Source organism: Nerophis lumbriciformis, linkage group LG13 (genome assembly GCF_033978685.3).
Source record: "Nerophis lumbriciformis linkage group LG13, RoL_Nlum_v2.1, whole genome shotgun sequence".
Taxonomy (NCBI): domain Eukaryota; kingdom Metazoa; phylum Chordata; class Actinopteri; order Syngnathiformes; family Syngnathidae; genus Nerophis; species Nerophis lumbriciformis.
In genome coordinates, this window is record NC_084560.2 from 35,045,949 (window position 1) to 35,072,277 (window position 26,329).

The 26,329-nt window shown below is 37.7% G+C and overlaps 2 protein-coding genes across 4 annotated transcripts in view; both read right to left on the reverse strand.

Moving 5' to 3' along the window:
* Positions 1–1,588: 1,588 nt before the first annotated feature.
* On the reverse strand, positions 1,589–11,699 carry LOC133613394 (uncharacterized). The gene is made up of 3 exons (XM_061970915.2): positions 11,257–11,699; positions 3,702–3,962; positions 1,589–2,704 (listed from the first exon to the last, which is right to left on the reverse strand). The coding sequence occupies exons 1-3, from the start codon at positions 11,450–11,452 to the stop codon at positions 1,836–1,838; spliced, it is 1,326 nt and encodes a 441-aa protein (XP_061826899.2). The 5' UTR covers positions 11,453–11,699; the 3' UTR covers positions 1,589–1,835.
* Positions 11,700–19,392: 7,693 nt separating this feature from the next.
* LOC133613391 (uncharacterized) overlaps positions 19,393–26,329 on the reverse strand; it is a 39,885-nt gene continuing 32,948 nt past the window's right edge. For all 3 annotated transcript variants that reach the window (XM_061970909.2, XM_061970908.2, XM_061970910.2), the window contains one exon: positions 19,393–21,357. In XM_061970909.2, coding sequence (XP_061826893.2) covers positions 19,670–21,357 — 1,688 coding nt within the window. In that variant the 3' untranslated portion in view covers positions 19,393–19,669. The remainder of the gene's footprint in view (positions 21,358–26,329) is intronic.

The window sequence follows — 26,329 nt, forward strand, 5'->3', positions numbered from 1 at the left end:
TTATTATTTCTTTGCTTGTATGTAAATGTTGCATTAAAGGTTTATAAAAATCAAAACAATTTAAAAAAAAAAAGATACAAAAATAAGTAAAGCCAGCGTCTGTTTCCAATGGGTACGAGGCGCCATTTAGAGTTTCTCGTAGAAACTTGCCTTGCGATTGCGTTGTTTTCGGCTGTACGAACTGTTAATTTCTGCTCTCTATTACACACTGACTACATCATTTATTATTTAGACCAAACTGGGCGGTAATTTATCGTTCAACTTCGGCAGACACGTTCACAACTCCATCTCTACTCCATTTCCGATGCATCACTGAATAATGTCCCTGTTGCAACACAAACAATTGTTCCTAGGGAACGCATATCTTAACAATAGGTCATATTGTTACACGAACCGTTCAAATCTTTAATTGGAGGGTTGCATATGACGTCACATCTGTTTTTCTTATCGATTCTTATCGAGCAAAACATGCCGTATAGAGGGGTTTTGATTTTTATTTTACATTTCCGACAATGCATTGCCAATATCAATATTGAGAGGCGGAAGTTAGTGAAACGCTAATTATCTCCGATCATTCATCCAATAATATTCATAATGCCGACGACGTCTGCCATTGTCAACCCCCACAATCAAGGTGAAATGAATACAACTAGCTTGCATCGCATTCCTACGCGTGTTTCTGGACAAACGGAAGCGGCTGAAAAGAAAAGTTAACGGCGAAGACGAGCATGGATCGCTACAATCAACCGAGGTGTGACGTGACTTCGTGTTTGTTCGGATTATTTCAGGTAAAACATTTTGTAAGTAAAAAAAAAAAAAATCTAAAATAAATAACTTTGTATTAACTGGGTGTGCTTGGTCATAGACGCACTCTATTGCTGTTCTGTTCTTGGGTGTTCTCATCGTTCGAATAGAGAGATTGGAAATATCATATAAATTCGGGGGGAAAAAACGAAAGTGCGTCGAAGGAAATGGCTCTTGAAAATATCCCTTTCATCATCTTGTGGAATACAATCTGACCATGCTCGTGTCTGCAGTAATCACTTTGTAAAACGTTTGCTTGAACATTTAAATTGTTTGGGAAACTTTCTGTGATGCGATCGAGTTTATTCTCTACAATATTAGTAGTGTTTGAGAGCAGAACTAAATGTAAATAAAGGACAGGCGATCGCATTAGTTTGTGTTCTTTCGTGGCTGCTATGCCTAAATATGAAGACCTGGTTGTGCAAATAAACTACCGTATTTTTCGGAGTATAAGTCACACCTGCCGAAAATGCATAATAAAAAAGGAAAAAAACATATATAAGTCGCACTGGAGCCCGGCCAAACTATGAAAAACACTGCGACTTATAGTCCGAAAAATACGGCAATGCCATGTTGAGTCCTAGTAATAAATATTTTAATTGTTGGTCCAATCTACCATAGTTGGAGGTTTTTTTTAGAGCGCTTTAAAGGCGGAATAGAGCCGATGCCATAGGCTTCATTGTTAGCGGACGCTTGCTAGTGTTTATTTACGAGTTAGAATGCACAATAAAGAACAACATGTGTGCTTGTCTTACATAAGGATTGTAAATGATAGGCAAAATTACAAATAAAGTGTAGTTCCCCTTTAAAGGATCTTGTGAATCATATTTTATTGATCTTTTTTTTTTTAACCGGTACCTAAAAGACACTTGATAGTGTTTTTTAATTCATAACATAAGAGTGGGCTAACTGGGTTCAGACTGAATCGTGGTCTGGATCTGGAAAACAGTCCAGACTTTAGAGAAGCCGTGCAGTAAACCATTAGTGACTCTGCAGAAGTCCATTCAAAGAGGACTTCCAAAAAGGAAAAGTTATTCTCCTGCGTGTGTTCTCATGTGTCTTTGCATATTACGTTTGTGAGATAGTATTTTACCACAAACTGGACAACTGAAAGGTTTTTCTCCTGTATGTGTTCTCATGTGTGACATCATAATTCCCTTCCGAGAAAACCTTTTTCCGCAGATTGAGCAAATGAAGGGTTTTTCTCCTGTGTGTGTTCTCATATGTAACTGCATCATTCCCTTTCGAGAAAACGTTTTGCCACAGTTTGAGCAAATAAAAGGTTTTTCTCCAGTGTGTGTCCGCATGTGTCGAGTCAAGTCAGAGTTTGTAACAAAGCCTTTGGCACAAACTGAACAAATAAAAGGTTTTTCTCCTGTATGTGTTCTCATGTGTATTTGAATACTACCTTTTCGGGAAAATATTTGGCCGCAAACTGAACAACTGAAAGGTTTTTTCTCTGTGTGTGTTTTCATGTGTGATTCCATATTTACATTAACGTGTGACGTTGAGTCGTCACTATCTGATAGTGGAGCTAAGAGGTTGTCTACTTGTGATCCTCCACTGTGGTCTCCATCATCTTCTGTTGTCATGTGTTGTGGTGAGCTGCTGCTTGGAGGCTCCACCTCTCTCTTCTCCTCACTTGGACTGTGATGAAGCTGTGAGGACTCAGGTGGTTTGTCTTCATGGTCTTCAGTCTTCACAGAGACAACAGTCAGTGGAAAGTTGGTGAGATCAGCCTCCTCCTGCCCTAGAAGACACTCTCTCTCCTGAGTGATACAGAGTTTCTCATCTTCCTCTTTAATGTGGGGGGGCTGTGGTTCCTCCTGCTTGAAACGGGAGCTCACCTCCAGCAACTGAGAGAGAGGTTCTTCTTGATGTCCAATCAGCTGCTGGACGTCTGCAGGATAAATAAGAATTATTGTGAATGATAAACTTTTAATTTTTGGTACAAGTTGATGTTTCAAAAGCAATGTATACATCTATTTTAGTAAATTATATGTCTTGGCTGTTGTATTTCAGGACACCAAACTTAGGAAGTGGTTGGGGGCGTGGCTAAGAGGGGAGTAGTATATTTACAGCTAGAATTCACCAAGTCAAGTATTTCCTATATATATATACATATATATATATATATAGGAAATACTTGACTTTCAGTGAATTCTAGCTATAAATATATATTTATTTTATTGTGTATATATATATATATATATATATATATATATATATATATATATATATATATATATATATATATATATATAAAAGAAATACTTGAATTTCAGTGTTCATTTATTTACACATATACTTGTTGAGTTATGGGTTGAATTGTCCATCCTTGTTCTATTCTCTGTCACTATTTTTCTAACCATGCTGAACACCCTCTCTGATGATGCATTGCTGTGTGGCACGCACAAAAGTGCTTTCATCAAATGCACTAGATGGCAGTATTGTCCTGTTTAAGAGTGTCACAACATTGCTGTTTACGGCAGACGAACTGCTTTACGGCAGACCAAAACGTGACTGCTGTTGTTGTGTGTTGTTACCGCGCTGGGAGGACGTTAATGAAACTGCCTAACAATAAACCCATATAAGGAACCAAGAACTCGCCCTCGATCATTCTACAGTTATAACGTCATTGGGCAGGCACGCTGTTTATATTGTGGGAAAGCGGACTCAGGTCCGCATGAATTTCGGGAGATAATTTGTCCCGGGAGGTTTTCGGGAGAGGCGCTGAATTTCGGGAGTCTCCCGGAAAATCCGGGAGGGTTGGCAAGTATGAGTAAGTGATGAGTAAGCGCGTTGAGAATTTCGTCCCGAGACGTCCTTAAGGCTTATATTTGTTCGAAAGCCGGGACAACACATTGTATTAGATGCTATCTGGATGTTGTGCTTACTTGGACTGGGATGAAGCTGTGAGGACTCAGGTGGTTTGTCTTCATGGTCTTCAGTCTCCACAGTGACAACAGTCAGTGGAAACTTGGTGAGATCAGCCTCTTCCTGCCCTAGAAGACGCTCTCCCTCTTCTTCTTCTTTACAGTGGAGGGGATGTGGACCTTCCTCTTTAACAGGAGGGGGCTGTGGATGCTTCAAAGCGGAGTTCCCCCCCTGCGACTTAGGGAGACATTCTTTCTGACGTCCAGTCAGCTCGTAGACATCTGCAAGACTCAGACAAAACCAGCAAACTTTAACTCAGACATATTACATAGTACATGAAATGTGAATATTTTACAGGTGAACAATGTGATGGGAAAATGTGTAACGTATGTCATGACGTCACGTGAAACAAGGATATTGAGATATACCATTAGATTTTACCTGTACATGAATCGGTACCTAGTAGTAAGGACGGACTTCAGTCGGTACTGAATTCTCTACCCATCCCTACAAACATACACGGCACATAGAGAACCCTCCCCCTACCACACCTCGGCTTCTCCAACCACATCTTTAGTCTATCAGCCTTAGCCTACCTAGGAGTATCACTTTGTGGCCAAATGATGCAGCCTCTGTGCTCCAGGACTTCTTTCAGTGCACAGACTGGCAGATGTTCAGAGCAGCAACCACACAGGATGGAAGAGTGGACATGGAGGAATACACAACATCTGTCCTGGCTTCTACTTCAAAACGTGTTGCGATGTCTCCACCACCATGACATATTTACCAAGATAAAATACATTTTGGTAGCTTGTCAATAGGATATTTAATTGTATGTTAGCTTTAGGCTAGCGGCATGAGTGCCAACCAATCCTGTTCTTATTGGGGGGTTTTTTCAGTTCATACAAAAATGTATGGAGGGCTTTTGCTTTTTCGACATTTCCCACAATGCATTGCCCTTGGCTGTATTGTATCACACTCATTGTTGCTGATCATTCATTCAGTAAAACTGATAATGCAGACGACGTGTGCGACTGTCAACTGCCACAATAGAGGTGGGAGAGACATTACTTGCTTTGAGAGGTGGGGGAAATAATCGATTTTTAGAGGTATCACAATTCGGATCGACCTGAACTCCGCTCTGACATGTGGTACCTTGATTCTGCTTCCCTGGTATGTTGCCTTCGCATATTTCTGTAATATTGACCTCGTTGTGTTTTTGTTTTCCTAGCCACCTTGTTTTGAGAGGACTAGTTTTTGCCACGCTGTGTACGTCCTGACCTTTGCTCCGCCAACCTCTGAAAGAGACTACTTTTGTTTTATTTCCCATGGTGTGCACTTTTTCCCCATCACCCTTAGTTACAATTTTGGACTCATTAAATATTTTCATTTGTTATCGCTTCCCTTGCCTCCATTCTCTGCATCCCGGGGTCCACCCTTGAACTCTATCTTAACAGGAATTAATGTAACTGTTTCTTATTCCAAATGAATTGGATTTTTTAAAGTTGCAAGTGATCAACGCTTATTCAGTGAAACAAAAAGAAATGTAAAACTGCATCAATATACAGTACAGGCCAAAAGTTTGGACATACCTTCTCCTCATTCAACGCGTTTTCTTTACTTTCATGACTATTTACATTGTAGATTGCACACTCTTGGCATTATCTCGATGAGCTTCGAGAGGTAGTCACCTGAAATGGTTTTCACTTCACGGTTGTGCTTGAAGCTCATCGAGAGAATGCCAAGAGTGTGCAAAGCAGTAATCAGAGCAAAGGTTGGCTATTTTGAAGAAACTAGAATATAAAACATGTTTTCAGTTATTTCACCTTTTTTTGTTAAGTACATAACTCCACATGTTCCTCCATTCATAGTTTTGATGCCTTCAGTGACAATTTACAATGTGAATAGTCGTTAAAATATAGAAAACACATTTAATGAGAAGGCGTGTCCAAACTTTTGGCCTGTACTGTACATAAATTAAAGATGCATCAATAATCGATTTTTAATCGAATCGTAGCTCCTGAATCGACCCAAAGATTCCCACATCTACTAGCTTTAATCGCATTCCTAAGCGTATATCTGGACAGACGGAAGCGTCTGAAAAGAAGGCAAATGCGAGGATGGACTTTGTGTTTGTTTGGATCATTTTAGGCAATTAGGAACATTTTGGAAGTAAAATGAATGTAAAATAAATGACAGCAGCACTTTGATGTATTTATATTGATGAAACTACTACTCACTTCTCTCATCCAGACTGTAGCCTCCATATAAAACAAAAGTGAAGCGACATGAGAACAACATTCTCCCATTCCTGCCTTACAGTCAGTGTACTAACATGACATCAGATTAGTTATCCATGATTATCCAGGGTGTCAAAGTTCTGTCAGATAATGTCTGAGAGGAGGTGTGAAGTGGGCTGGGTTGAAAAATTAAGTAGTTCACAAAGTCCGGTTAGGAGACACGGGAAAGACGTCATGCATGGTCTCTGCTCCACTCAGACTTGTCCATCTTACACGGATTCCGTTAGTCTACCCCAGGTCAGCTGTGGCTACAAATGTAGCTTACCACCACCAGGTGTGAATGTGGAGTGACGCTATATAAATCTAATCTGACCTGATAGGTCGTGAGTTCAAACCCCGGCCGTGTCGTACCAAAGACTATAAAATGGGACCTGTTGGAGCCAAATTTCCTTATTTTGTTTATATTTTGTTTTCTCGAAATGATTGCTGGCAGTCTTCCATCAGGGATGGGACCGTTGCCATGGTGCGGTTGCCATAGTACCCTCATTTAATCTAGGGTTTAGGTGGTAGCACTCAGGTGCGATTGTATGGAGGACACAAACAGTTTTCGACCGTGCCGTGCGTGGTCAAGTCTCGCTGCTGTGACAATGTTCAATTCAAGGTCAGCATACTAACGATGACATTATGTTGTGTAGCCTACATTTGATTTCATTTTGATAGCTTAAAATAAACGGATTGTCCTATCCAAACATATTTCCACAGTGCTGGACATTGAATCATTTGCACGCGTCAAACTAAGTCAACATAGTCGCCCTCAGTATCAGCTTAAAGGTAAAGGCTATACAGGACCCATTACCTCCCTGCTTGGCACTCAGCATCAAGGGTTGGAATTGGGGGTTAAATCACCAAAAATGATTCCCGAGCGCAGCCACCGCTGCTGCTCACTGCTCCCCTCACCTCCCAGGGGGTGGAACAAGGGCATGGGTCAAATGCAGAGGTTAATTTCACCACACCTAGTGTGTGCGTGAATATCAGTGGTACTTTAACTTTTAACTTGAATCCATTATTATTATCCTTGCATCCAATTAATTTGCTCCTTATAACGACAAATGGAGGTCTTATCCAATGACTCACGGTATTTCTCCTTAGTATCACAAGTAGGGATGATGTTCGTTAAGAAATTATCGAGTTCGAGTACATTATCGAATCCTCTTATCGAACCGATTCCTTATCGAATCTCTTCTCGAATCCAGATAGGTTGTTGTGTGTGGACTGTGTTGCAAAAGCCACAGATGTTATGTGACTGGACCGGCACGCTGTTTATATGGAGGAAAAGCGGACGTGACTGAGGACAGCATGCAGCAGTTATAGGGTGAAGGTTTCAGGTTTCAACGCTATGTGCGTTGTAAATAAAAAAAATTGCCGACAAACACATCACCAACATGGACGCTCACTTTCAACATCCCGGTGAAGCACACCGGAGAAGAGGGGGACCAGCACGGTAGCGAATCCATACGCACAACGGGGCAAGAGAAGTCGGCTTTTACTGTTGTGCTTTGAAAATGAGGAGAGGGAATCTGGCGTGTTTGATGGAGAACTTGCCCAGTTGTTCAATTCGGACACAGAAGATGAGGACTTTGATGGATTTGTGGATGAGGGTTGATCAAAAAATAATGTGAGTACATTGATAAATACTTCAATAAAGTACAACCCAACTCAGCTTTGCTCCTGCTGCCTTTTTAAAACAGCGTATGTTTTAAACTAGCGTATGTTTTAAGTAGGGATGTCCGATAATATCGGACTGCCGATAATATCGGCCGATAAATGCTTTAAAATGTAATATCGGAAATTATCGGAATCGGTTTCAATAAGTGAAATTTATGACTTTTTACAACGCCGCTGTGTACACGGACGTAGGGAGAAGTACAGAGCGCCAATAAACCTTATAAGCACTGCCTTTGCGTGCCGGCCCAGTCAAATCTACGGCTTTACACACATACAAATGAATGCAAGTCATACTTGGTCAAAAGCCATACAGGTCACACTGAGGGTGGCCGTATAAACAACTTTAAAACTGTTACAAATATGCGCCACACTGTGAACCCACACCAAACAAGAATGACAAACACATTTCGGGAGAACATCCGTACCTTAACACAACATAAACACAACAGAACAAATACCCAGAACCCCTTGCAGCACTAACTCTTCCGGGACGCTAACAATATACACCCCCTCTACCCTCAACCACGCCCCCCTCCAATCTTGCCCACCTCAACCTTCTCATGTCCCAAATTCCAAGCTGCTGTTTTGAGGCATGTTAAAAAAAATAATGCACTTTGTGACTTCAATAATAAATATGGCAGTGCCATTTTGGCATTTTTTTTCCATAACTTGAGTTGATTTATTTTGAAAAACCTTGTTACATTGTTTAATGCATCCAGCGGGGCATCACAACAAAATTAGGCATAATAATGTGTTAATTCCACGACTGTATATATCGGTATCGGTTGATATCGGAATCGGTAATTAAGAGTTGGACAATATCGGAATATCGGATATCGGCAAAAAAGCCATTATCGGACATCTCTAGTTTTAAGATACCGGTAGCGTATGTTTAACCATGTCTGCGCCCACAAATACGCTGCACCTTATTTATGCGTTAAATACAGAAATAGCATCCGTAACTGACACGGCGCATTTTAATACGGTGCGCCCTATGGTCGCGAAAATACGGTATAGTGGCTTCGATAACGGGTACCGGTTCTCAAGAAGGGATTCGAATCCATGGAATTGGTTCTTTTCTTATCGAACAATCGGGAGAATCGGTTTCGAACATCATCCCTAATCACAGGTGCAACGTTATTTCCCATGGAATAGTTCGGAAGTATTACAAGTAGCACTATCCTGAATGCTTAATCTGCCTTAATTTGACATGATTCTTAGATGTTAAAGTACTTCATGTGCATATCAATTAGGGGTGTGGGGAAAAATCGATTCGAATTCGAATTGAAATTCTCACGTTGTGCGATTCAGAATCGATTCTCATTTTTTATTTATTTATTTTTAAAAATCAATCCAACAAAACAACACACAGCAATACCATAACAATGCAATCCAATTCCAAAACCAAACCCGACCCAGCAACACTCAGAACGGCAATAAACAGAGCAATTGAGAGGAGACACAAACACGACAGAGAACAAACCAAAAGTAGTGAAACAGAAATGATTATTATCAACAACAGTATCAATATTAGTTACAATTTCAACATAGCAGTGATTAAAAATCCCTCATTGACATTATCATTAGACATTAATAAAAACAATTTAAAAAATGAACAATAGTGTCACAGTGGCTTACACTTGCATCGCATCTCATAAGCTTGACAACACACTGTGTCCAATATTTTCACAAAGATAAAATAAGTCATATTTTTGGTTCATTTAATAGTTAAAACAAATTTACATTATTGCAATCAGTTGATAAAACATTGTCCTTTACAATTATAAAAGCTTTTTACAAAAATCTACTACTCTGCTTGCATGTCAGCAGACTGGGGTAGATCCTGCTGAAATCCTATGTATTGAATGAATAGAGAATCCTTTTGAATCGGGAAAATATCGTTTTTGAATCGAGAATCGCGTTGAATCGAAAAAAATTGATTTTGAATCGAATTGTGACCTCAAGAATCGATATTGAATCGAATCGTGGGACACCCAAAGATTCGCAGCCCTAATATTAATACACTTTCCTTTGTGTGCTTGGTTTTACTGTAACCTAATTGAGGCGGTTATCAATAAACAACTTCAAACTTTTCATCTTTAATTTGAAACACTCTTAAAGGGGAACATTATCACAATTTCAGAAGGGTTAAAACCATTAAAAATCAGTTCCCAGTGGCTTATTTTATTTTTCGAAGTTTTTTTCAAAATTTTACCCATCACGCAATATCCCTAAAAAAGCTTCAAAGTGCCTGATTTTAACCATCGTTATATACACCCGTCCATTTTCCTGTGACGTCACATAGTGATGCCAACTCAAACAAACATGGTGCATAGAACAGCAAGCTATAGCGACATTAGCTCGGATTCAGACTCGGATTTCAGCGGCTTAAGCGATTCAACAGATTATGCATGTATTGAAACGGATGGTTGTAGTGTGGAGGCAGGTAGCGAAAACGAAATTGAAGAAGAAACTGAAGCTATTGAGCCATATCGGTTTGAACCGTATGCAAGCGAAACCGACGAAAACGACACGACAGCCAGCGACACGGGAGACAGCGAGGACGAATTCGGCGATCGCCTTCTAACCAACGATTGGTATGTGTTTGTTTGGCATTAAAGGAAACTAACAACTATGAACTAGGTTTACAGCATATGAAATACATTTGGCAACAACATGCACTTTGAGAGTGCAGACAGCCCAATTTTCATTAATTAATATATTCTGTAGACATACCCTCATTCGCTGTCTTTTCCTGAAAGCTGATCTGTCCAGTTTTGGAGTTGATGTCAGCAGGCCAGGGAAGCTAGGGTCGATATTCTTCTCTTGATCATCTTCGGCGGCATAAGGGACTGTGTGAGCCAAGACATCCAGGGGGTTTAGCTCGCTCGTCTGCGGGAACAAACTGCCGCCATTGCTTGCCGTGCTATCGAGTTCCTTTGTCCCTGAATTGCTCACACACTCCGGCAGATTCAATGGGGGTCTGGCGGCAGATTTCTTTGACTTTATCGTTGGAAATGCATCTGCTTTGAGTGTCGCAGGATATCCACACATTCTTGCCATCTCTGTCGTAGCATAGCTTTCGTCGGTAAAGTGTGCGGAACAAACGTCCAATTTCTTGCCACATTCGCATCTTTGGGCCACTGGTGCAACTTGAATCCGTCCCTGTTCGTCTTGTTACACCCTCCGACAACACACCGACGAGGCATGATGTCTCCAAGGTACGGAACACAGTCGAAAAAATGGAAAATAACAGAGCTGATTTTACTCAGTGTTTGAGAAAATGGCGGATTGCTTCCCGATGTGACGTCACCATCGCTCCGAGAGCGAATAATAGAAAGGCGTTTAATTCGCCAAAATTCACCCATTTAGAGTTCGGAAATCGGTTAAAAAAATATATGGTCTTTTTTCTGCAACATCAAGGTATATATTGACGCTTACATAGGTCTGGTGATAATGTTCCCCTTTAAGCAAATACATATTTACATAACTATCTTACTTTCACTTCTTGACAAAGCTCCTCCACTAAGTAAAGTAATTCCAAGTGTTCGTCCCTGCCAATGATGAAACATCAAGTTAGTAAAGATGCGAGAGTAAGAAGTAAACAAACCTGTTCTGTGGAACACAACTTGAGGCTTCTTGAAAACCGCGTCCAGTAGTTGACGTTGTCGCTCGTTCTCCTCTTTTGTTCGAGAAAGTTCGCCCTCGTACTCTGCTATCGTTCTTTCTAACACTGCAAATATGTCTTCAACAGCCGCAGTCAGTCGCCGAGTCACCAACACTCTCAGCATTTGTACTTGACACATTTTTTGTTTACACGATCACAACATTCAGGAGCGGTTGACGATCACTTCCGCGTCTCTTTGTTAGCCGCTAGCAAGCTAAGATAACTAGCGCGATAAGATAGCATGAGAAGCTTGAAGGTTCAGTGAGATAATTTAGCTTAATCCTTACATAAAAAATGAATAATGCACAAAAAAATAAGTACACAGGAAGAAATGAAGGATTAACGCCGACCACTGTGCTCCACGACTGGTGTCAGGAGACGCGAGAAGTCCGTGCATGCGCAGAATGTCACTTCCGGTCATCTTTTACATCACATCCGTTTTTCTTCTTCGCGGCTTAATTCACGCGATGGTCAAGCAGTTTGAGCACAGCCTTAAAAACATTTGATTGATTGAAATTTGATTGAAACTTTTATTAGTAGATTGCACAGTTCAGTACATATTCCGTACAATTGACCACTAAATGGTAACACCCGAATACGTTTTTCAACTTGTTTAAGTCGTGTTCCACGTTAATCAATTCATAGTACCGGTAGACAACAAACAAACAAAGTGAGTGTAGGTATCAGAAAATGCCGTGTTGCTGTTCTGTTCTTGGGTGTTCAAGTCGTTCAAATAGGAAAAAGCTTTCATAGAGTCCGGAAAAATAAGTGGTTGATAAAAGTAATAAAGTCCGGGGATAGTTATATTTTCATAAACAATCATAAATGAATCTTTCAGCTCAAACACAATGTTGACATTTATAGTTATATTCTGATAAACAATCATAAACAAATATTTCAGCACATACACAATGTTGACATCTATAGTTATATTTTGACAAATAATAATAAATGAATCTTTCAGCACATACACAATGTTGACATCTATAGTTATATTCTGATAAACAATCATAAACAAATATTTCAGCACATACACAATGTTGACATCTATAGTTATATTTTGATAAATGATCATAAATGAATCTTTCAGCACATACACAATGTTGACATCTATAGTTATATTTTTGATGAATTAATATTTCAGCACATACACAATATTGACATCTATAGTTATATTTTGATAAATAATCATAAATGAATCTTTCAGCACATACACAATGTTGACATCTATAGTTATATTCTGATAAACAATCATAAACAAATATTTCAGCACATACCGGTACACAACATTGACATCTATAGTTATATTTTGATAAATAATCATAAATTAATCTTTCAGCACAAACACAATGTTGACATTTATAGTTATATTTTGATAAACAATCATAAACAAATATTTCAGCACATACACAATGTTGACATCTATAGTTATAGTTTGATAAACAATCATAAATGAACCTTTCAGCACATACACAATGTTGACATCTATAGTTATATTTTGATAAACAATCATAAATTAATATTTCAGCACAAACACAATGTTGACATCTATAGTTATATGTTGATAAATAATCATAAATTAATGTTTCAGCACAAACACAATGTTGACATTTATAGTTATATTTTGATAAACAACCATAAATGAATCTTTCAGCACATACACAATGTTGACATCTATAGTTATATTCTGATAAATAATCATAAATGAATCTTTCAGCACATACACAATGTTGACATCTATAGTTATATTCTGATAAACAATCATAAACAAAAATATTTCAGCACATACACAATGTTGACATCTATAGTTATATTCTGATAAATGATCTTAAATGAATCTTTCAGCACATACACAATGTTGACATCTATAGTTATATTCTGATAAACAATCATAAACAAATATTTCAGCACATACACAATGTTGACATCTATAGTTATATTTTGATAAATAATCATAAATGAATATTTCAGCACATACACAATATTGACATCTATAGTTATATTCTGATAAACAATCATAAACATATATTTCAGCACATACACAATGTTGACATCTATAGTTATATTTTAATAAACAATCATAAACAAATCTTTCAGCACATACACAATGTTGACATCTATAGTTATATTTTGATAAACAACCATAAATGAATCTTTCAGCACATACACAATGTTGACATCTATAGTTATATTTTGATAAACAATCATAAATTAATATTTCAGCACAAACACAATGTTGACATCTATAGTTATATTTTGATAAATAATCATAAATTAATGTTTCAGCACAAACACAATGTTGACATTTATAGTTATATTTTGATAAACAACCATAAATGAATCTTTCAGCACATACACAATGTTGACATCTATAGTTATATTCTGATAAATAATCATAAATGAATCTTTCAGCACATACACAATGTTGACATCTATAGTTATATTCTGATAAACAATCATAAACAAATATTTCAGCACATACACAATGTTGACATCTATAGTTATATTCTGATAAATGATCATAAATGAATCTTTCAGCACATACACAATGTTGACATCTATAGTTATATTCTGATAAACAATCATAAACAAATATTTCAGCACATACACAATGTTGACATCTATAGTTATATTTTGATAAATAATCATAAATGAATATTTCAGCACATACACAATGTTGACATCTATAGTTATATTCTGATAAACAATCATAAACATATATTTCAGCACATACACAATGTTGACATCTATAGTTATATTTTGATAAACAATCATAAATGAACCTTTCAGCACATACACAATGTTGACATCTATAGTTATAGTTTGATAAACAATCATAAATGAACCTTTCAGCACATACACAATGTTGACATCTATAGTTATATTCTGATAAATAATCATAAATGAATCTTTCAGCACATACACAATGTTGACATATATAGTTATATTCTGATAAACAATCATAAACGAATACTTCAGCACATACATAATGTTGACATTTATAGTTATATTTTGATAAATTAATCTTTCAGCACATACACAATGTTGACATCTATAGTTATATTCTGACAACAGTAACAAACATGGCAGTAGACGCTAAGTTAAATCATGAAATGCAACCGGGTCTATTCCATTGCATAGTTTTGCTCGTATCTCCTTTTTGCAGGAAGATTTAAGCCTCTTTTGTACTCAGTTCGCACGCTGCTTACTGTACAACAGCCATCTTGGCTTGGTCGACCACCGCTGGTTGTCATTTCAGGGAAGAAGTCACGTGTCTGAATACAAGCAATAGGCCGCACCGGATGTCCCCCTTTTCATCGTGAAAGATGATCAATAAAAATACAATGTAAATATATAAATAAAATTGCTGCAATAACCTTCTTCAACCGTGACACGGGTAGCAGTACGCTATAGGTCATAGTTTAGTTTTTTTAAGAAAAGGTTCCATTAAGTGTACAGAGTGCGCATTAAACATACATTTTTATTTACGCATTCGTATTAATAAATTTATTTTTATTTTTTTCATTCTGCAATTTTCTAACAGACATTTCCACCATGTTTGATTGAGGTAATTATGGTGACAGCTGATCACCGGGATCAAACTGGAATTTAATTGCCCAGCTGATTGTGAACAGGAATGTTGTGGTTAAACATCGGGTAAGGCAAATAACATCAATCATAAAAATAAACCCATTTGAAGAGAAACCTTTGACCAAAATACAAATAGAACATATTAGTGATCAACCAACATCACATCAGTCTTTGTCCTTGGAAAAAGTAGAGGTCTCTAGCCGACTCCAAAAATGCATCAGGAATTGTTTGAAATTTTGCCTATTGTTCACAATTATTAGAGACGAGAACACTAATCTCTTTTTTTTTTTTTGGATTTTAAAGATGATAAAAAATGCTTGGGTGGTGCGGCTCATAGGAGTCCCGGATGTAGCCTTCAAAGCCCTCTAAAACAACTTCAAAGCCCTCCATCAATGTTTGATATACACACTGCAAATCTATTTATAATGTAGTAACAGACACCATCATAACAATATGTAATACATTTTATATACACACTGCAAGTATATATATATATAATGTTGTAACAGACACCTTCATAACAATATGTAATATGTACAATATACACACTGCAAGTATATATATATAATGTAGTAACAGACACCTTCATAACAATATGTACAATATACACACTGCAAGTCTTTATATAATGTAGTAACAGACACCTTCATAACAATATGTACAATATACACACTGCAAGTATACAGGTAAAAGCCAGTAAATTAGAATATTTTGAAAAACTTGATTTATTTCAGTAATTGCATTCAAAAGGTGTAACTTGTACATTATATTTATTCATTGCACACAGACTGATGGGTCAGCAGCAGGAAGCATGAAGTGCTCTAAAACTTGCTGGTAGACGGCTGCGTTGACCCTGGATCTCAGGAAACAGAGTGGACCGACACCAGCAGATGACATGGCACCCCAAACCATCACTGATGGTGGAAACTTTACACTAGACTTCAGGCAACGTGGATCCTGTGCCTCTCCTGTCTTCCTCCAGACTCTGGGACCTCGATTTCCAAAGGAAATGCAAAATTTGCTTTCGTCAGAAAACATGACTTTGGACCACTCAGCAGCAGTCCAGCTGGTGTCGGTCCACTCTGTTTCCTGAGATCCAGGGTCAACGCAGCCGTCTACCAGCAAGTTTTAGAGCACTTCATGCTTCCTGCTGCTGACCTGCTCTATGGAGATGGAGATTTCAAGTTCCAACAGGACTTGGCGCCTGCACACAGCGCAAAATCTACCCGTGCCTGGTTTACGGACCATGGTATTTCTGTTCTAAATTGGCCCGCCAACTCCCCTGACCTTAGCCCCATAGAAAATCTGTGGGGTATTGTGAAAAGGAAAATGCAGAATGCCAGACCCAAAAACGCAGAAGAGTTGAAGGCCACTATCAGAGCAACCTGGGCTCTCATAACACCTGAGCAGTGCCAGAAACTCATCGACTCCATGCCACGCCGCATTAACGCAGTAATTGAGGCAAAAGGAGCTCCAACCAAGTATTGAGTATTGTACATGCTCATATTTTTCATTTTCATACTTTTCAGTTGGCCAACTTTCTAAAAATCCCTTTTTTGTATTAGCCTTACACAATATTCTAATTTTGTGACACACGGAATTTTGGATTTTCATTTGTTGCCACTTCAAATCATCAAAATTAAATGAAATAAACATTTGAATGCATCAGTCTGTGTGCAATGAATAAATATAATGTACAAGTTACACCTTTTGAATGCAATTACTGAAATAAATCAAGTTTTTCAAAATATTCTAATTTACTGGCTTTTACCTGTACGGTATATATAATGTAGTAACAGACACCTTCATAACAATATGTAATATATACAATATACACACTGCAAGTATGTATATAATGTAGTAACAGACACCTTCATAACAATATGTACAATATACACACTGCAAGTATATACATAATGTAGTAACAGACATCTTCTTAACACTATGTAATATGTACAATATACACACTGCAAGTACCGGTATATATATAATGTAGTAACAGACACCTTCATAACAATATGTACAATATACACACTGTAAGTCTTTATATAATGTAGTAACAGACACCTTCATAACAATATGTACAATATACACACTGCAAGTCTTTATATAATGTAGTAACAGACACCTTCATAACAATATGTACAATATACACACTGCAAGTATATATATAATGTAGTAACAGACACCTTCATAACAATATGTAATATATACAATATACACACTGCAAGTATGTATATAATGTAGTAACAGACACCTTCATAACAATATGTACAATATACACACTGCAAGTATATACATAATGTAGTAACAGACACCTTCTTAACACTATGTAATATGTACAATATACACACTGCAAGTCTTTATATAATGCAGTAACAGACACCTTCATAGCACTATGTAATATGTACAATATACACACTGCAAGTATATATATAATGTAGTAACAGACACCTTCATAACAGTTTGTAATATGTACAATATACACACTGCAAGTATATATATATATCATGTAGTAACAGACACCTTCATAACAATATGTAATATGTACAATATACACACTGCAAGTATATATATAATGTAGTAACAGACACCTTCATAACGGTTTGTAATATGTCCGAAATACACACCGCAATTATATATATAATGTAGTAACAGACACCTTCATAAGAATATGTAATATGTACAATATACACACTGCAAGTCTATATATAATGTAGTAACATACACCTTCATAACAATTTGTAATATGTACAATATACACACTGCAAGTATATATATAATGTAGTAACAGACACCTTCATAACAATATGTAATATGTACAATATACACACTGCAAGTATATATATAATGTAGTAACAGACACCTTCATAACAATATTTAATATGCATAATATACACACTGCAAGTAAGTATACATGTAATGCTGTAACAAACACATTCATAACAATATGTAGTATGTACAATATGTACTCCATCCATCCATCCATCCATTTTCTACCGCTTATTCCCTTCGGGGTCGCGGGGGGCGCTGGAGCCTATCTCAGCTACAATCGGGCGGAAGGGTACACCCTGGACAAGTCGCCACCTCATCGCAGGGCCAACACAGATAGACAGACAACATTCACACTCACATTCACACACTAGGGCCAATTTAGTGTTGCCAATACTGTATTTTGGTAATTTTAACTAATTCCTTGGCAGATTTATTTCCGTTTTCATAACAGTGCACTTCCGACCTCCGGCAGACTGAAGCCGAGAGAGTGACGTCTGCGTGTCTTGCTGCTTCAAATGTGGAACTTGAAGCAAAGCCATTACGACATAAATGGAGTGATTACCCAAAATAAACCGGAAAAATGTCCCCGGCCAGCTGAACCGAACGCACAACTGTTCATTGAGTGAGTCACTTTAATATTTATCATGATACACGCAGCAAATCATACTTGTTATTTCAATTACAGTATGTCGAGCTACCTGTGTACAAATGTTGTGCAAGGTGAAGTTCTTTTTACATTTATCAGCAATTAAAAGGCAAAGTTCCACTGTTAAGAAAAAGACACCAAAAGTTGTTTAAAATAATTAGATTCCAGCTTAAAAAAAAATAATTTAACAGGATGTTTAAAAATGAACTAAAAAAAAAAGATTAAATAAATTGCAATAAAAAAAAACCTGGAGATGGTGGGAAAGACCCGATAAGACGCTCATTTGTGTTACCTTTTTGTTTCTTTATCTGTGGGAAAAATATGATTAATTCTTCATCTAAACATGTAGATATATACATCCCATCAGTCAGCAACCCAGTGAGAGCAGACAGTGTACAGTAAGTGATTGTTTGATTATGTTGCTAGTTTATAGTTCGTGTTCAGCATTTAGCAAAACTGTTTCTTGTTGGGGCCGCTTTTAACTCAGCTTCTAAAACTTGTAGCTCATCCTTTGTATGTTCAGGCTCAAAAATATGGAAATTCTGGATTATCATCTGTTCCAAAGTAGTTTTTGTTGTTTTTCATGAAGTCTGACATAATTAGAAGTGTTAATAGTGCTAAAAATTAACAAAATATGTAAATATTACATATTATAAATGTTATTACACAAATATACTTACATCATGTATATTACATGTTTTTAAAGCGCTTTATAGGCAGAATAGTGCGAATCCCGTGAGCTTCTTTGTTAGCTGACTTTAGCCAGTGTTGCTTTTTGAGTTAGAATGCATAAAGAACTAAAACGTGTGTGCTTGTCTTATATAAGGCTTGTGGATGACTGGCAACATTCCAAACAAAGCGCAGTTCCTAATCTATATTTGTTTAAAGGACAATGCGCAGTTATGTTAACAAGCACCTTGCTAATTTCCATCTGTCGTCCTTTTACTGCACAGTTAGCATCCACAATTGAAATTTCATAAAGAGATTACAAGTACATAACAAGATTAAAATTACATAACAAGCAAGCTGTTAAAACATATTGTGATTTTTATTTATAAAACACTTTATCTAACATTACACATAACAAATACATACACATTGCAAACCATTTACTGATATATTTCTTACCAGTTCCTAAAAGAAACTTGATAGCGTTATGTCATTCATATCTTGAGGAGAGCTGGCTACGTCCAGGCTGAATCGTGCTCAAGAACTGGAACACAGCAGTAGACCATTAGTGACTCAGCAGGAATCCATTCAAAGAGGACTTCCAAAGTGGAAAAGTTATTCTCCTGTGCCTGCTTTTCATGTGACTTTGTTTGTCGGTGTATCTTTTACCACACACTATACAACAGACAGGTTTTCTGCGTGTGTTCTCATATGTGACAGCATCATTCCCCTTCGAGAAAAGTGTTGACCACACTCTAAACAACTGAAAGGTTTTTCTCCGGTGTGTGTTCTCATATGTGACAGCATTGTTCCCTTTAGAGAAAACTTTTTGCCACAGTTTGAACAAATGAAAGGTTTTTCTCCCGTGTGTGTCCGCATGTGTCGAGTCAAATCAGAATTTTTAACAAAGCCTTTTGCACAGACTGAACAAATATAAGGTTTTTCACCTGTATGTGTTCTCATATGTCTTTGCATGTAACCTTTTTCCGAGAATATTTTGCCGCAAACTGAACAACTGAAAGGTTTTTCTCCTGTATGTGATCTCATGTGTCTTTGCATGATATGTTTTGCAGCGTATCTTTGACCGCACACTGCACAACTGAAGGGTTTTTCTCCTGTATGTGTTCTCATGTGCAACACCATAATTCTCATTTGAGAAAACCTTTTACCACAGTCTGGACAAATGAAAGGTTTTTCTACAGTGTGAGTTCCCATGTGTCGAGTCAAATCAGAGCTTGTACCAAAGCCTTTTGCGCAAACTGAACAAATAAAAGGTTTTTCTCCTGTGTGCATTCCCATGTGTAACTGCATTAATCTCTTTTGAGAAAATTGTTTACCACACACAGAACAACTAAAAGGTTTTTCTCCTGTGTGTGTTCTCATATGCAACAACATCATTCCCCTTTGAGCAAACTTTTTGCCACAGTTTGAGCAAATAAAAGGTTTTTCCCCGGTGTGAGTTCGCATGTGTCGAGTCAAGTCAGAGTTTGTGACAAAGCCTTTTGGACAAACTGAACAAATAAAAGGTTTTTCACCTGTATGTGTTCTCATGTGTCTTAGCATATTATGTTCATTAGATAATCTTTTACAGCAAACTGAACAACTGAAAGGTTTTCCTGTGTGCGTTCTCATATGTGACAGCATCATTCCCCTTTGAGAAAACCTTTTGCCACAGTTTGAGCAAATGAAAGGTTTTTCTTGTATGTGCGTGCCCATGTGTCTTTGCATATAAAGTTTTTCGGAGAATGTTTTACTGCAAACCGAACAACTGAAAGGTTTTTCTTTCGAATGCGTTCTCATGTGTCGTTGCATACAATGTTTTTCGGAGAATATTTTACCGCAAACTGAACAACTGAAAGGTTTTTCTCCTGTATGTGTTCTCATGTGTCTTTGCAAATTATGCTTGTGAGATAATCTTTTATCGCAAACTGAACACTTTTTCCCTTCCATATTTACATCAACGTGCGATGTTGAGTCGTCACTATCTGATAGTGGAGCTAGGAGGTTGTCTACTTGTGATCCTCCACTGTGGTCTCCATCATCTTCTGTTGTCATGTGTTGTGGTGAGCTGCTGCTTGGAGGCTCCACCTCTCTCTTCTCCTCACTTGGACTGTGATGAAGCTGTGAGGACTCAAGTGGTTTGTCTTCATGGTCTTCAGTCTTCACAGAGACAACAGTCAGTGGAAACTTGGTGAGATCAGCCTCCTCCTGCCCTAGAAGGCAAGCTTGCTCCTGGGTGATCCAGAATTCCTCCTCTTCCTCTTTAATGGCGGGGGGCTGTGGCTCCTCCTGCTTCAAAAGGGAGCTCACTTCCAGCAACTGAGAAAGAGGTTCTTTCTGATGACCAGTCAGCTGCTGGACACCTAGGACAAATACAAATTATTGTGAAATATGACGTAATGTGATTTAAAAGCATAGCATGATGATGGGGACGATGACTTGTGTGGCTATTTTACTTTTTAAAATGCATTTATCATATCGTTTTGTAAGACTGTTCCTCACGCCGAGCCAAATTTATCTTTGGGTACAAATAAAGACATCAAAACTAATCTGAACTATATCTATTTTAGTAAATTATATGTCTTGGCTCTAGTGGTTTAAGGACACCAAACTTAGGAATATTAAGTGGGATACAAACTTGCTTTTAATTAAGTGCAGGCAAGATGCTTGTCTAATTTATTCTTCTCAGTTTTAGACCAAAATGTCCTAACTGACTTATCTACATTTATTTATATACTTTTACGGCTGAGCGATGTGACTGAAAACTGTACCACAACACAAGTGTTTTATATCAGTCAATATCAATAAAAATTATTATCATTATCATAAGGTCTGGTAAACAGTTTGTCAACAGACATTTGTCCTGTAGTGTCTTTATTTAGCTATTCAACTAATCACACATCCATTTTTTTGCGTGTAGCCCTCAGATTACATTGAATTTTCTCCAGATCTAAGTATAGCATGAGGTCCTTAAAGGGGAACCTCATGCGACAGTTTGTTTTTAAAGGGGAACATTATCACCAGACCTATGTAAGCGTCAATATATACCTTGATGTTGCAGAAAAAAGACCATATATTTTTTTAACCGATTTCCGAACTCTAAATGGGTGAATTTTGGCGAATTAAACGCCTTTCTATTATTTTGCTCATCGGGAAGCAATCCGCCATTTTCTCACTTTCGTCGGTGTGTTGTCGGAGGGTGTAACAACACGAACAGGGATTCAAGGCGCACCAGTGGCCCAAAGATGCGAAAGTGGCAAGAAATTGGACGAAATTTGTTCAAAATACGAGGCCGTGGGGAAAGCCGACGAAATGGTCAGTCGTTTGTTCCGCACACTTTACCGACGAAAGCTATGCTACGACAGAGATGGCAAGAATGTGTGAATATCCTGCGACACTCAAAGCAGATGCTGACATCAACTCCAAAACTGGACAGATCAGCTTTCAGGAAAAGAGAGCGGATGAGGGTATGTCTACAGAATATATTAATTGATGAAAACTTTATTCATTACTCGCGGTTTTACGTAAATTATTATACATAAACTGTGTTTACCAATAATTTAGCTTAAAAATATATATTTTTTTCAATCATTCGAGTACATTCGGGTAGTCTTGTGTAATGCAGTATTTTGTGTCTATTTAGGTATGGTTAACCTGAGTGCTGAAATCGTGGAAAAATATATGTTCTTAGCGCGCCTGAAATGGGCTGTCTGCACTCTCAAAGTGCATGTTGTTGCCAAATGTATTTCATATGCTGTAAACCTAGTTCATAGTTGTTAGTTTCCTTTAATGCCAAACAAACACATACCAATCGTTGGTTAGAAGGCGATCGCCGAATTCGTCCTCGCTTTCTCCCGTGTCGCTGGCTGTCGTGTCGTTTTCGTCGGTTTCGCTTGCATACGGTTCAAACCGATATGGCTCAATAGCTTCAGTTTCTTCTTCAATTTCGTTTTCGCTACCTGCCTCCACACTACAACCATCCGTTTCAATACATGCGTAATCTGTTGAATCGCTTAAGCCGCTGAAATCCGAGTCTGAATCCGAGCTAATGTCGCTATACCTTGCTGTTCTATCCACCATGTTTGTTTGTATTGGCATCACTATGTGACGTCACAGGAAAATGGACGGGTGTATAAAACGATGGTTAAAATCAGGCACTTTGATGCTTTTTTTAGGGGTATTGCGTGATGGGTAAAATTAAAAAAAAAACTTCAAAAAATAGAATAAGCCACTGGGAACTGATTTTTAATGGTTTTAACCCTTCTGAAATTGTGATAATGTTCCCCTTTAACTTGTTCACCCGCCTAAAGACGAAATTAAATATGATTGGATTTCGTCTCTGTCAACATTTGTCTTGTTATTATTCGTCGACTTAATTGTGTCATTGTTTTAGTCCATGTGCAGTTGTTGTGATTTGTTATCAGGCTATTTTAGACAAGGAACATTTGATTGTTGGCGATAACTGGGACAAAAATTCGTAGTCAACAAAATTAACACGGGCGTGGAGATACCTGAGGAGATGCGAGGAAGAGATGGGATTACGGAGCGAGGACGAGGTTCACGGAGCCCTGGCTGAATAAGCCTGTATCGTAGTCTTCGGTCTCCCTGGCTGGATTCCGACTCATTTACGCAGACCGGACATTTGCCGAGGGCTAGTGGGCAGCCTAGGACATGGTCAGCTCTCTTGGTTGCGTCGTTGGGTCTATTCCTGTTTCTGACTGTGCTGCCCCTCACCCCAGCAGACGATGGGTGTTGAAATTAAGTTCTTATTTTTGTTTGTCTATGCCTGGTGCAATTGTATATGTGCAATATTTATTATTTGTTTATTATTGTTCTTTTTTACTTTTGTAGCTGTATATAGAAATGGGGCCACTGTAGTGGCGGCTGGTTGCATCAATGTGCTCTCCTAACGTATTTTATGTCCTTTGCGTTACTTGATGTTTCCTTCTGGTTATTTTAATGAATTGTTTGCCTTGTTTTTTGTGTGTTTTTGTCTGCACTGCAACCACATTAATTTCCCATTGTGGGATAAATAAAGTATAGCCTAGCCCAGGGGTCGGCAACCCGCGGCTCTAGAGCCGCATGCGGCTCTTTAGCGCCGCCCTAGTGGCTCTCTGGAGCTTTTTAAAAAAATGTATGAAAAATGGAAAAAGAAAAGAAAAAATCTATTTTTTGTTTTAATACGGTTTCTGTAGGAGGACAAACATGACACAAGCATCCCTAATTGTTACAAAGCACACTGTTTATATTAAACATGCTTCACTGATTCGAGTATTTGGCGAGCGCCGTTTTGTCCTACTAATTTTGGCGGCCTTTCAACTCACCGTAGTTTGTTTACATGTATAACTTTCTCCGACTTTCTAGGACATGTTTTATGCCACTTCTTTTTCTGTCTCATTTTGTCCACAAAACCTTTAACGTTGTGCATGAAAGGTGAGTTTTGTTGATGTTATTGACTTGTGTGGAGTGCTAATCAGACATATTTGGTCACTGCATGACTGCAAGCTAATCGATGCTAACATGCTATTTAGGCTAGCTATATGTACATATTGCATCATTATGCCTCATTTGTAGCTATATTCGAGGTCATTTAGTTTCCTTTAAGTCCTCTTGATTCAATTTATATCTCATGACACACTATCTGTATGTAATATGGCTTTTAATTTTTTGCGGCTCCAGACAGATTTGTTTTTGTATTTTTGGTTCAATATGGCTCTTTCAACATTTTGGGTTGCCGACCCCTGGCCTAGCCTATATACAGCACGTGGTAAATTAATTATTAATAGCACAGAAACAAACACTGACAGACAACAATTACACAGCAGTGATGGGATATGTTAATGTCCATAAATACATTACTTATCTTACTTATTGGTATATAGGTAATAGGGATGTAACGATTAAAACTCCCGACATTTAGTATTCTTTGCGTATATTCACAACTAAACCTTTAAAATGCGCTGCAAAAGGTAAATTCCAAACATTGTATTAGAACAGGCCTCGGCAAATTAAGGCCCGGGGGCCACATGCGGCCCGTTGAGCTTTTCAATCTGGCCCGCCGGACATTCCCAAATAATTTTTGTAGATGTTTAAGATGGAAATTGTAGCTGTCATTATGATGTGCAGTGATGTTTTTAAAATACCGTAAGTCTTAAGCATTAAAGATAAGCTGACTCAATTTAAGATATTGAATAGATTGATTTTACATCTTCTCAGCTGTTTAAAATTGGCGTAGTAGATAGCAAGTTATGTATGAAGTGTCGGGCAGCTGAGAGAACTTTTGTTCATTTATTGTGGGAATTTCAGAGAATAAAAGAGTTATGGTTGAAAACAACAAAAGAAGCAATCACATTCCTTAATATAAACATCCCAATGACACTGCAAACTTGTATTCTTGGGGATCTACATCAATTTAGTAACGTGTCATCAAAGAGTAAAAATGCTTTTCTTTCAATATGCATAATAACAAAAAGGGTAATACTTAAAGAATGGATAGATGTTGATAGTCCAACTCATACTGACTGGTACACACAAGCTATGGAGATGATATCAGTAGAACAAACTGCATTTAGTTGAGATAATAATGAGTCATATATTGGAAAATGGGATCCATTATTTAAATGTGTTTCAACTAATAAATGAACCAAAACATGACTTATTATATCATTGTGGAAAATGTTGGACGCGGTGTGTTGTCGGGCTTATGGGATGTGATGTAAGTGTAAGCCACTGTGACACTATTGTTCATTTCTAATTTTTTTTTTTTAGTATTTTTTATTAATGTTTTTAATGATGATATCAATGAGGGTTTTTTTAATCACTGCTATTTTGAAATTGTTACTAATATTGATGCTGTTGTCGATAATGTTCATTTTTGTTTCACTACATTTGGATTTGTGTGTCCTCAATTGCTCTGTTTATTGTTGTTCTTAATGTTGCTGGGACGGGTTTGATTTTGGAATTGGATTGCATTGTTGTGTATTGTTTTTTTGATTGATTAATAAATTCATTTAAAAAAAAAAATTAAAAAAAACGTAAGTCTTGAACTATACAAAGTATTTCTATGGTTGGAATTTGCACTTTTGCATGATCTACTAGTTACTATGGTAATCTAATTAGTTACTATGGTCATCTAAGTCACAGCAGCTCAGACGAGGCATCAAGCAGTGTGGGGGGGGGGAGCGTTTCCACAGACTGTTTCCAGAGCGGCCAGCCTGAAATGCGGGTGTCAGGGACAGACGTGGAATGACATTTTTACAACAAAGTTCTAAAGCTTAGTGATATATCAGATTGTAGGCGGGTTTTTTTAGTTTTTTCGCTCTCATGTTTCGCTGT

Excerpts from the sequence above, each read along its gene's own strand:
- LOC133613394 (XM_061970915.2), bottom strand. The coding sequence starts at position 11,452 with ATGTGTCAAGTACAAATGCTGAGAGTGTTGGTGACTCGGCGACTGACT. Across the intron at positions 3,963-11,256 it reads AGTTGTGTTCCACAGAACAG|ATGTCTACGAGCTGACTGGA; the intron begins GTTTGTTTACTT and ends TGAGTCTTGCAG. Across the intron at positions 2,705-3,701 it reads ACAGCTTCATCCCAGTCCAA|ACGTCCAGCAGCTGATTGGA; the intron begins GTAAGCACAACA and ends TTTATCCTGCAG.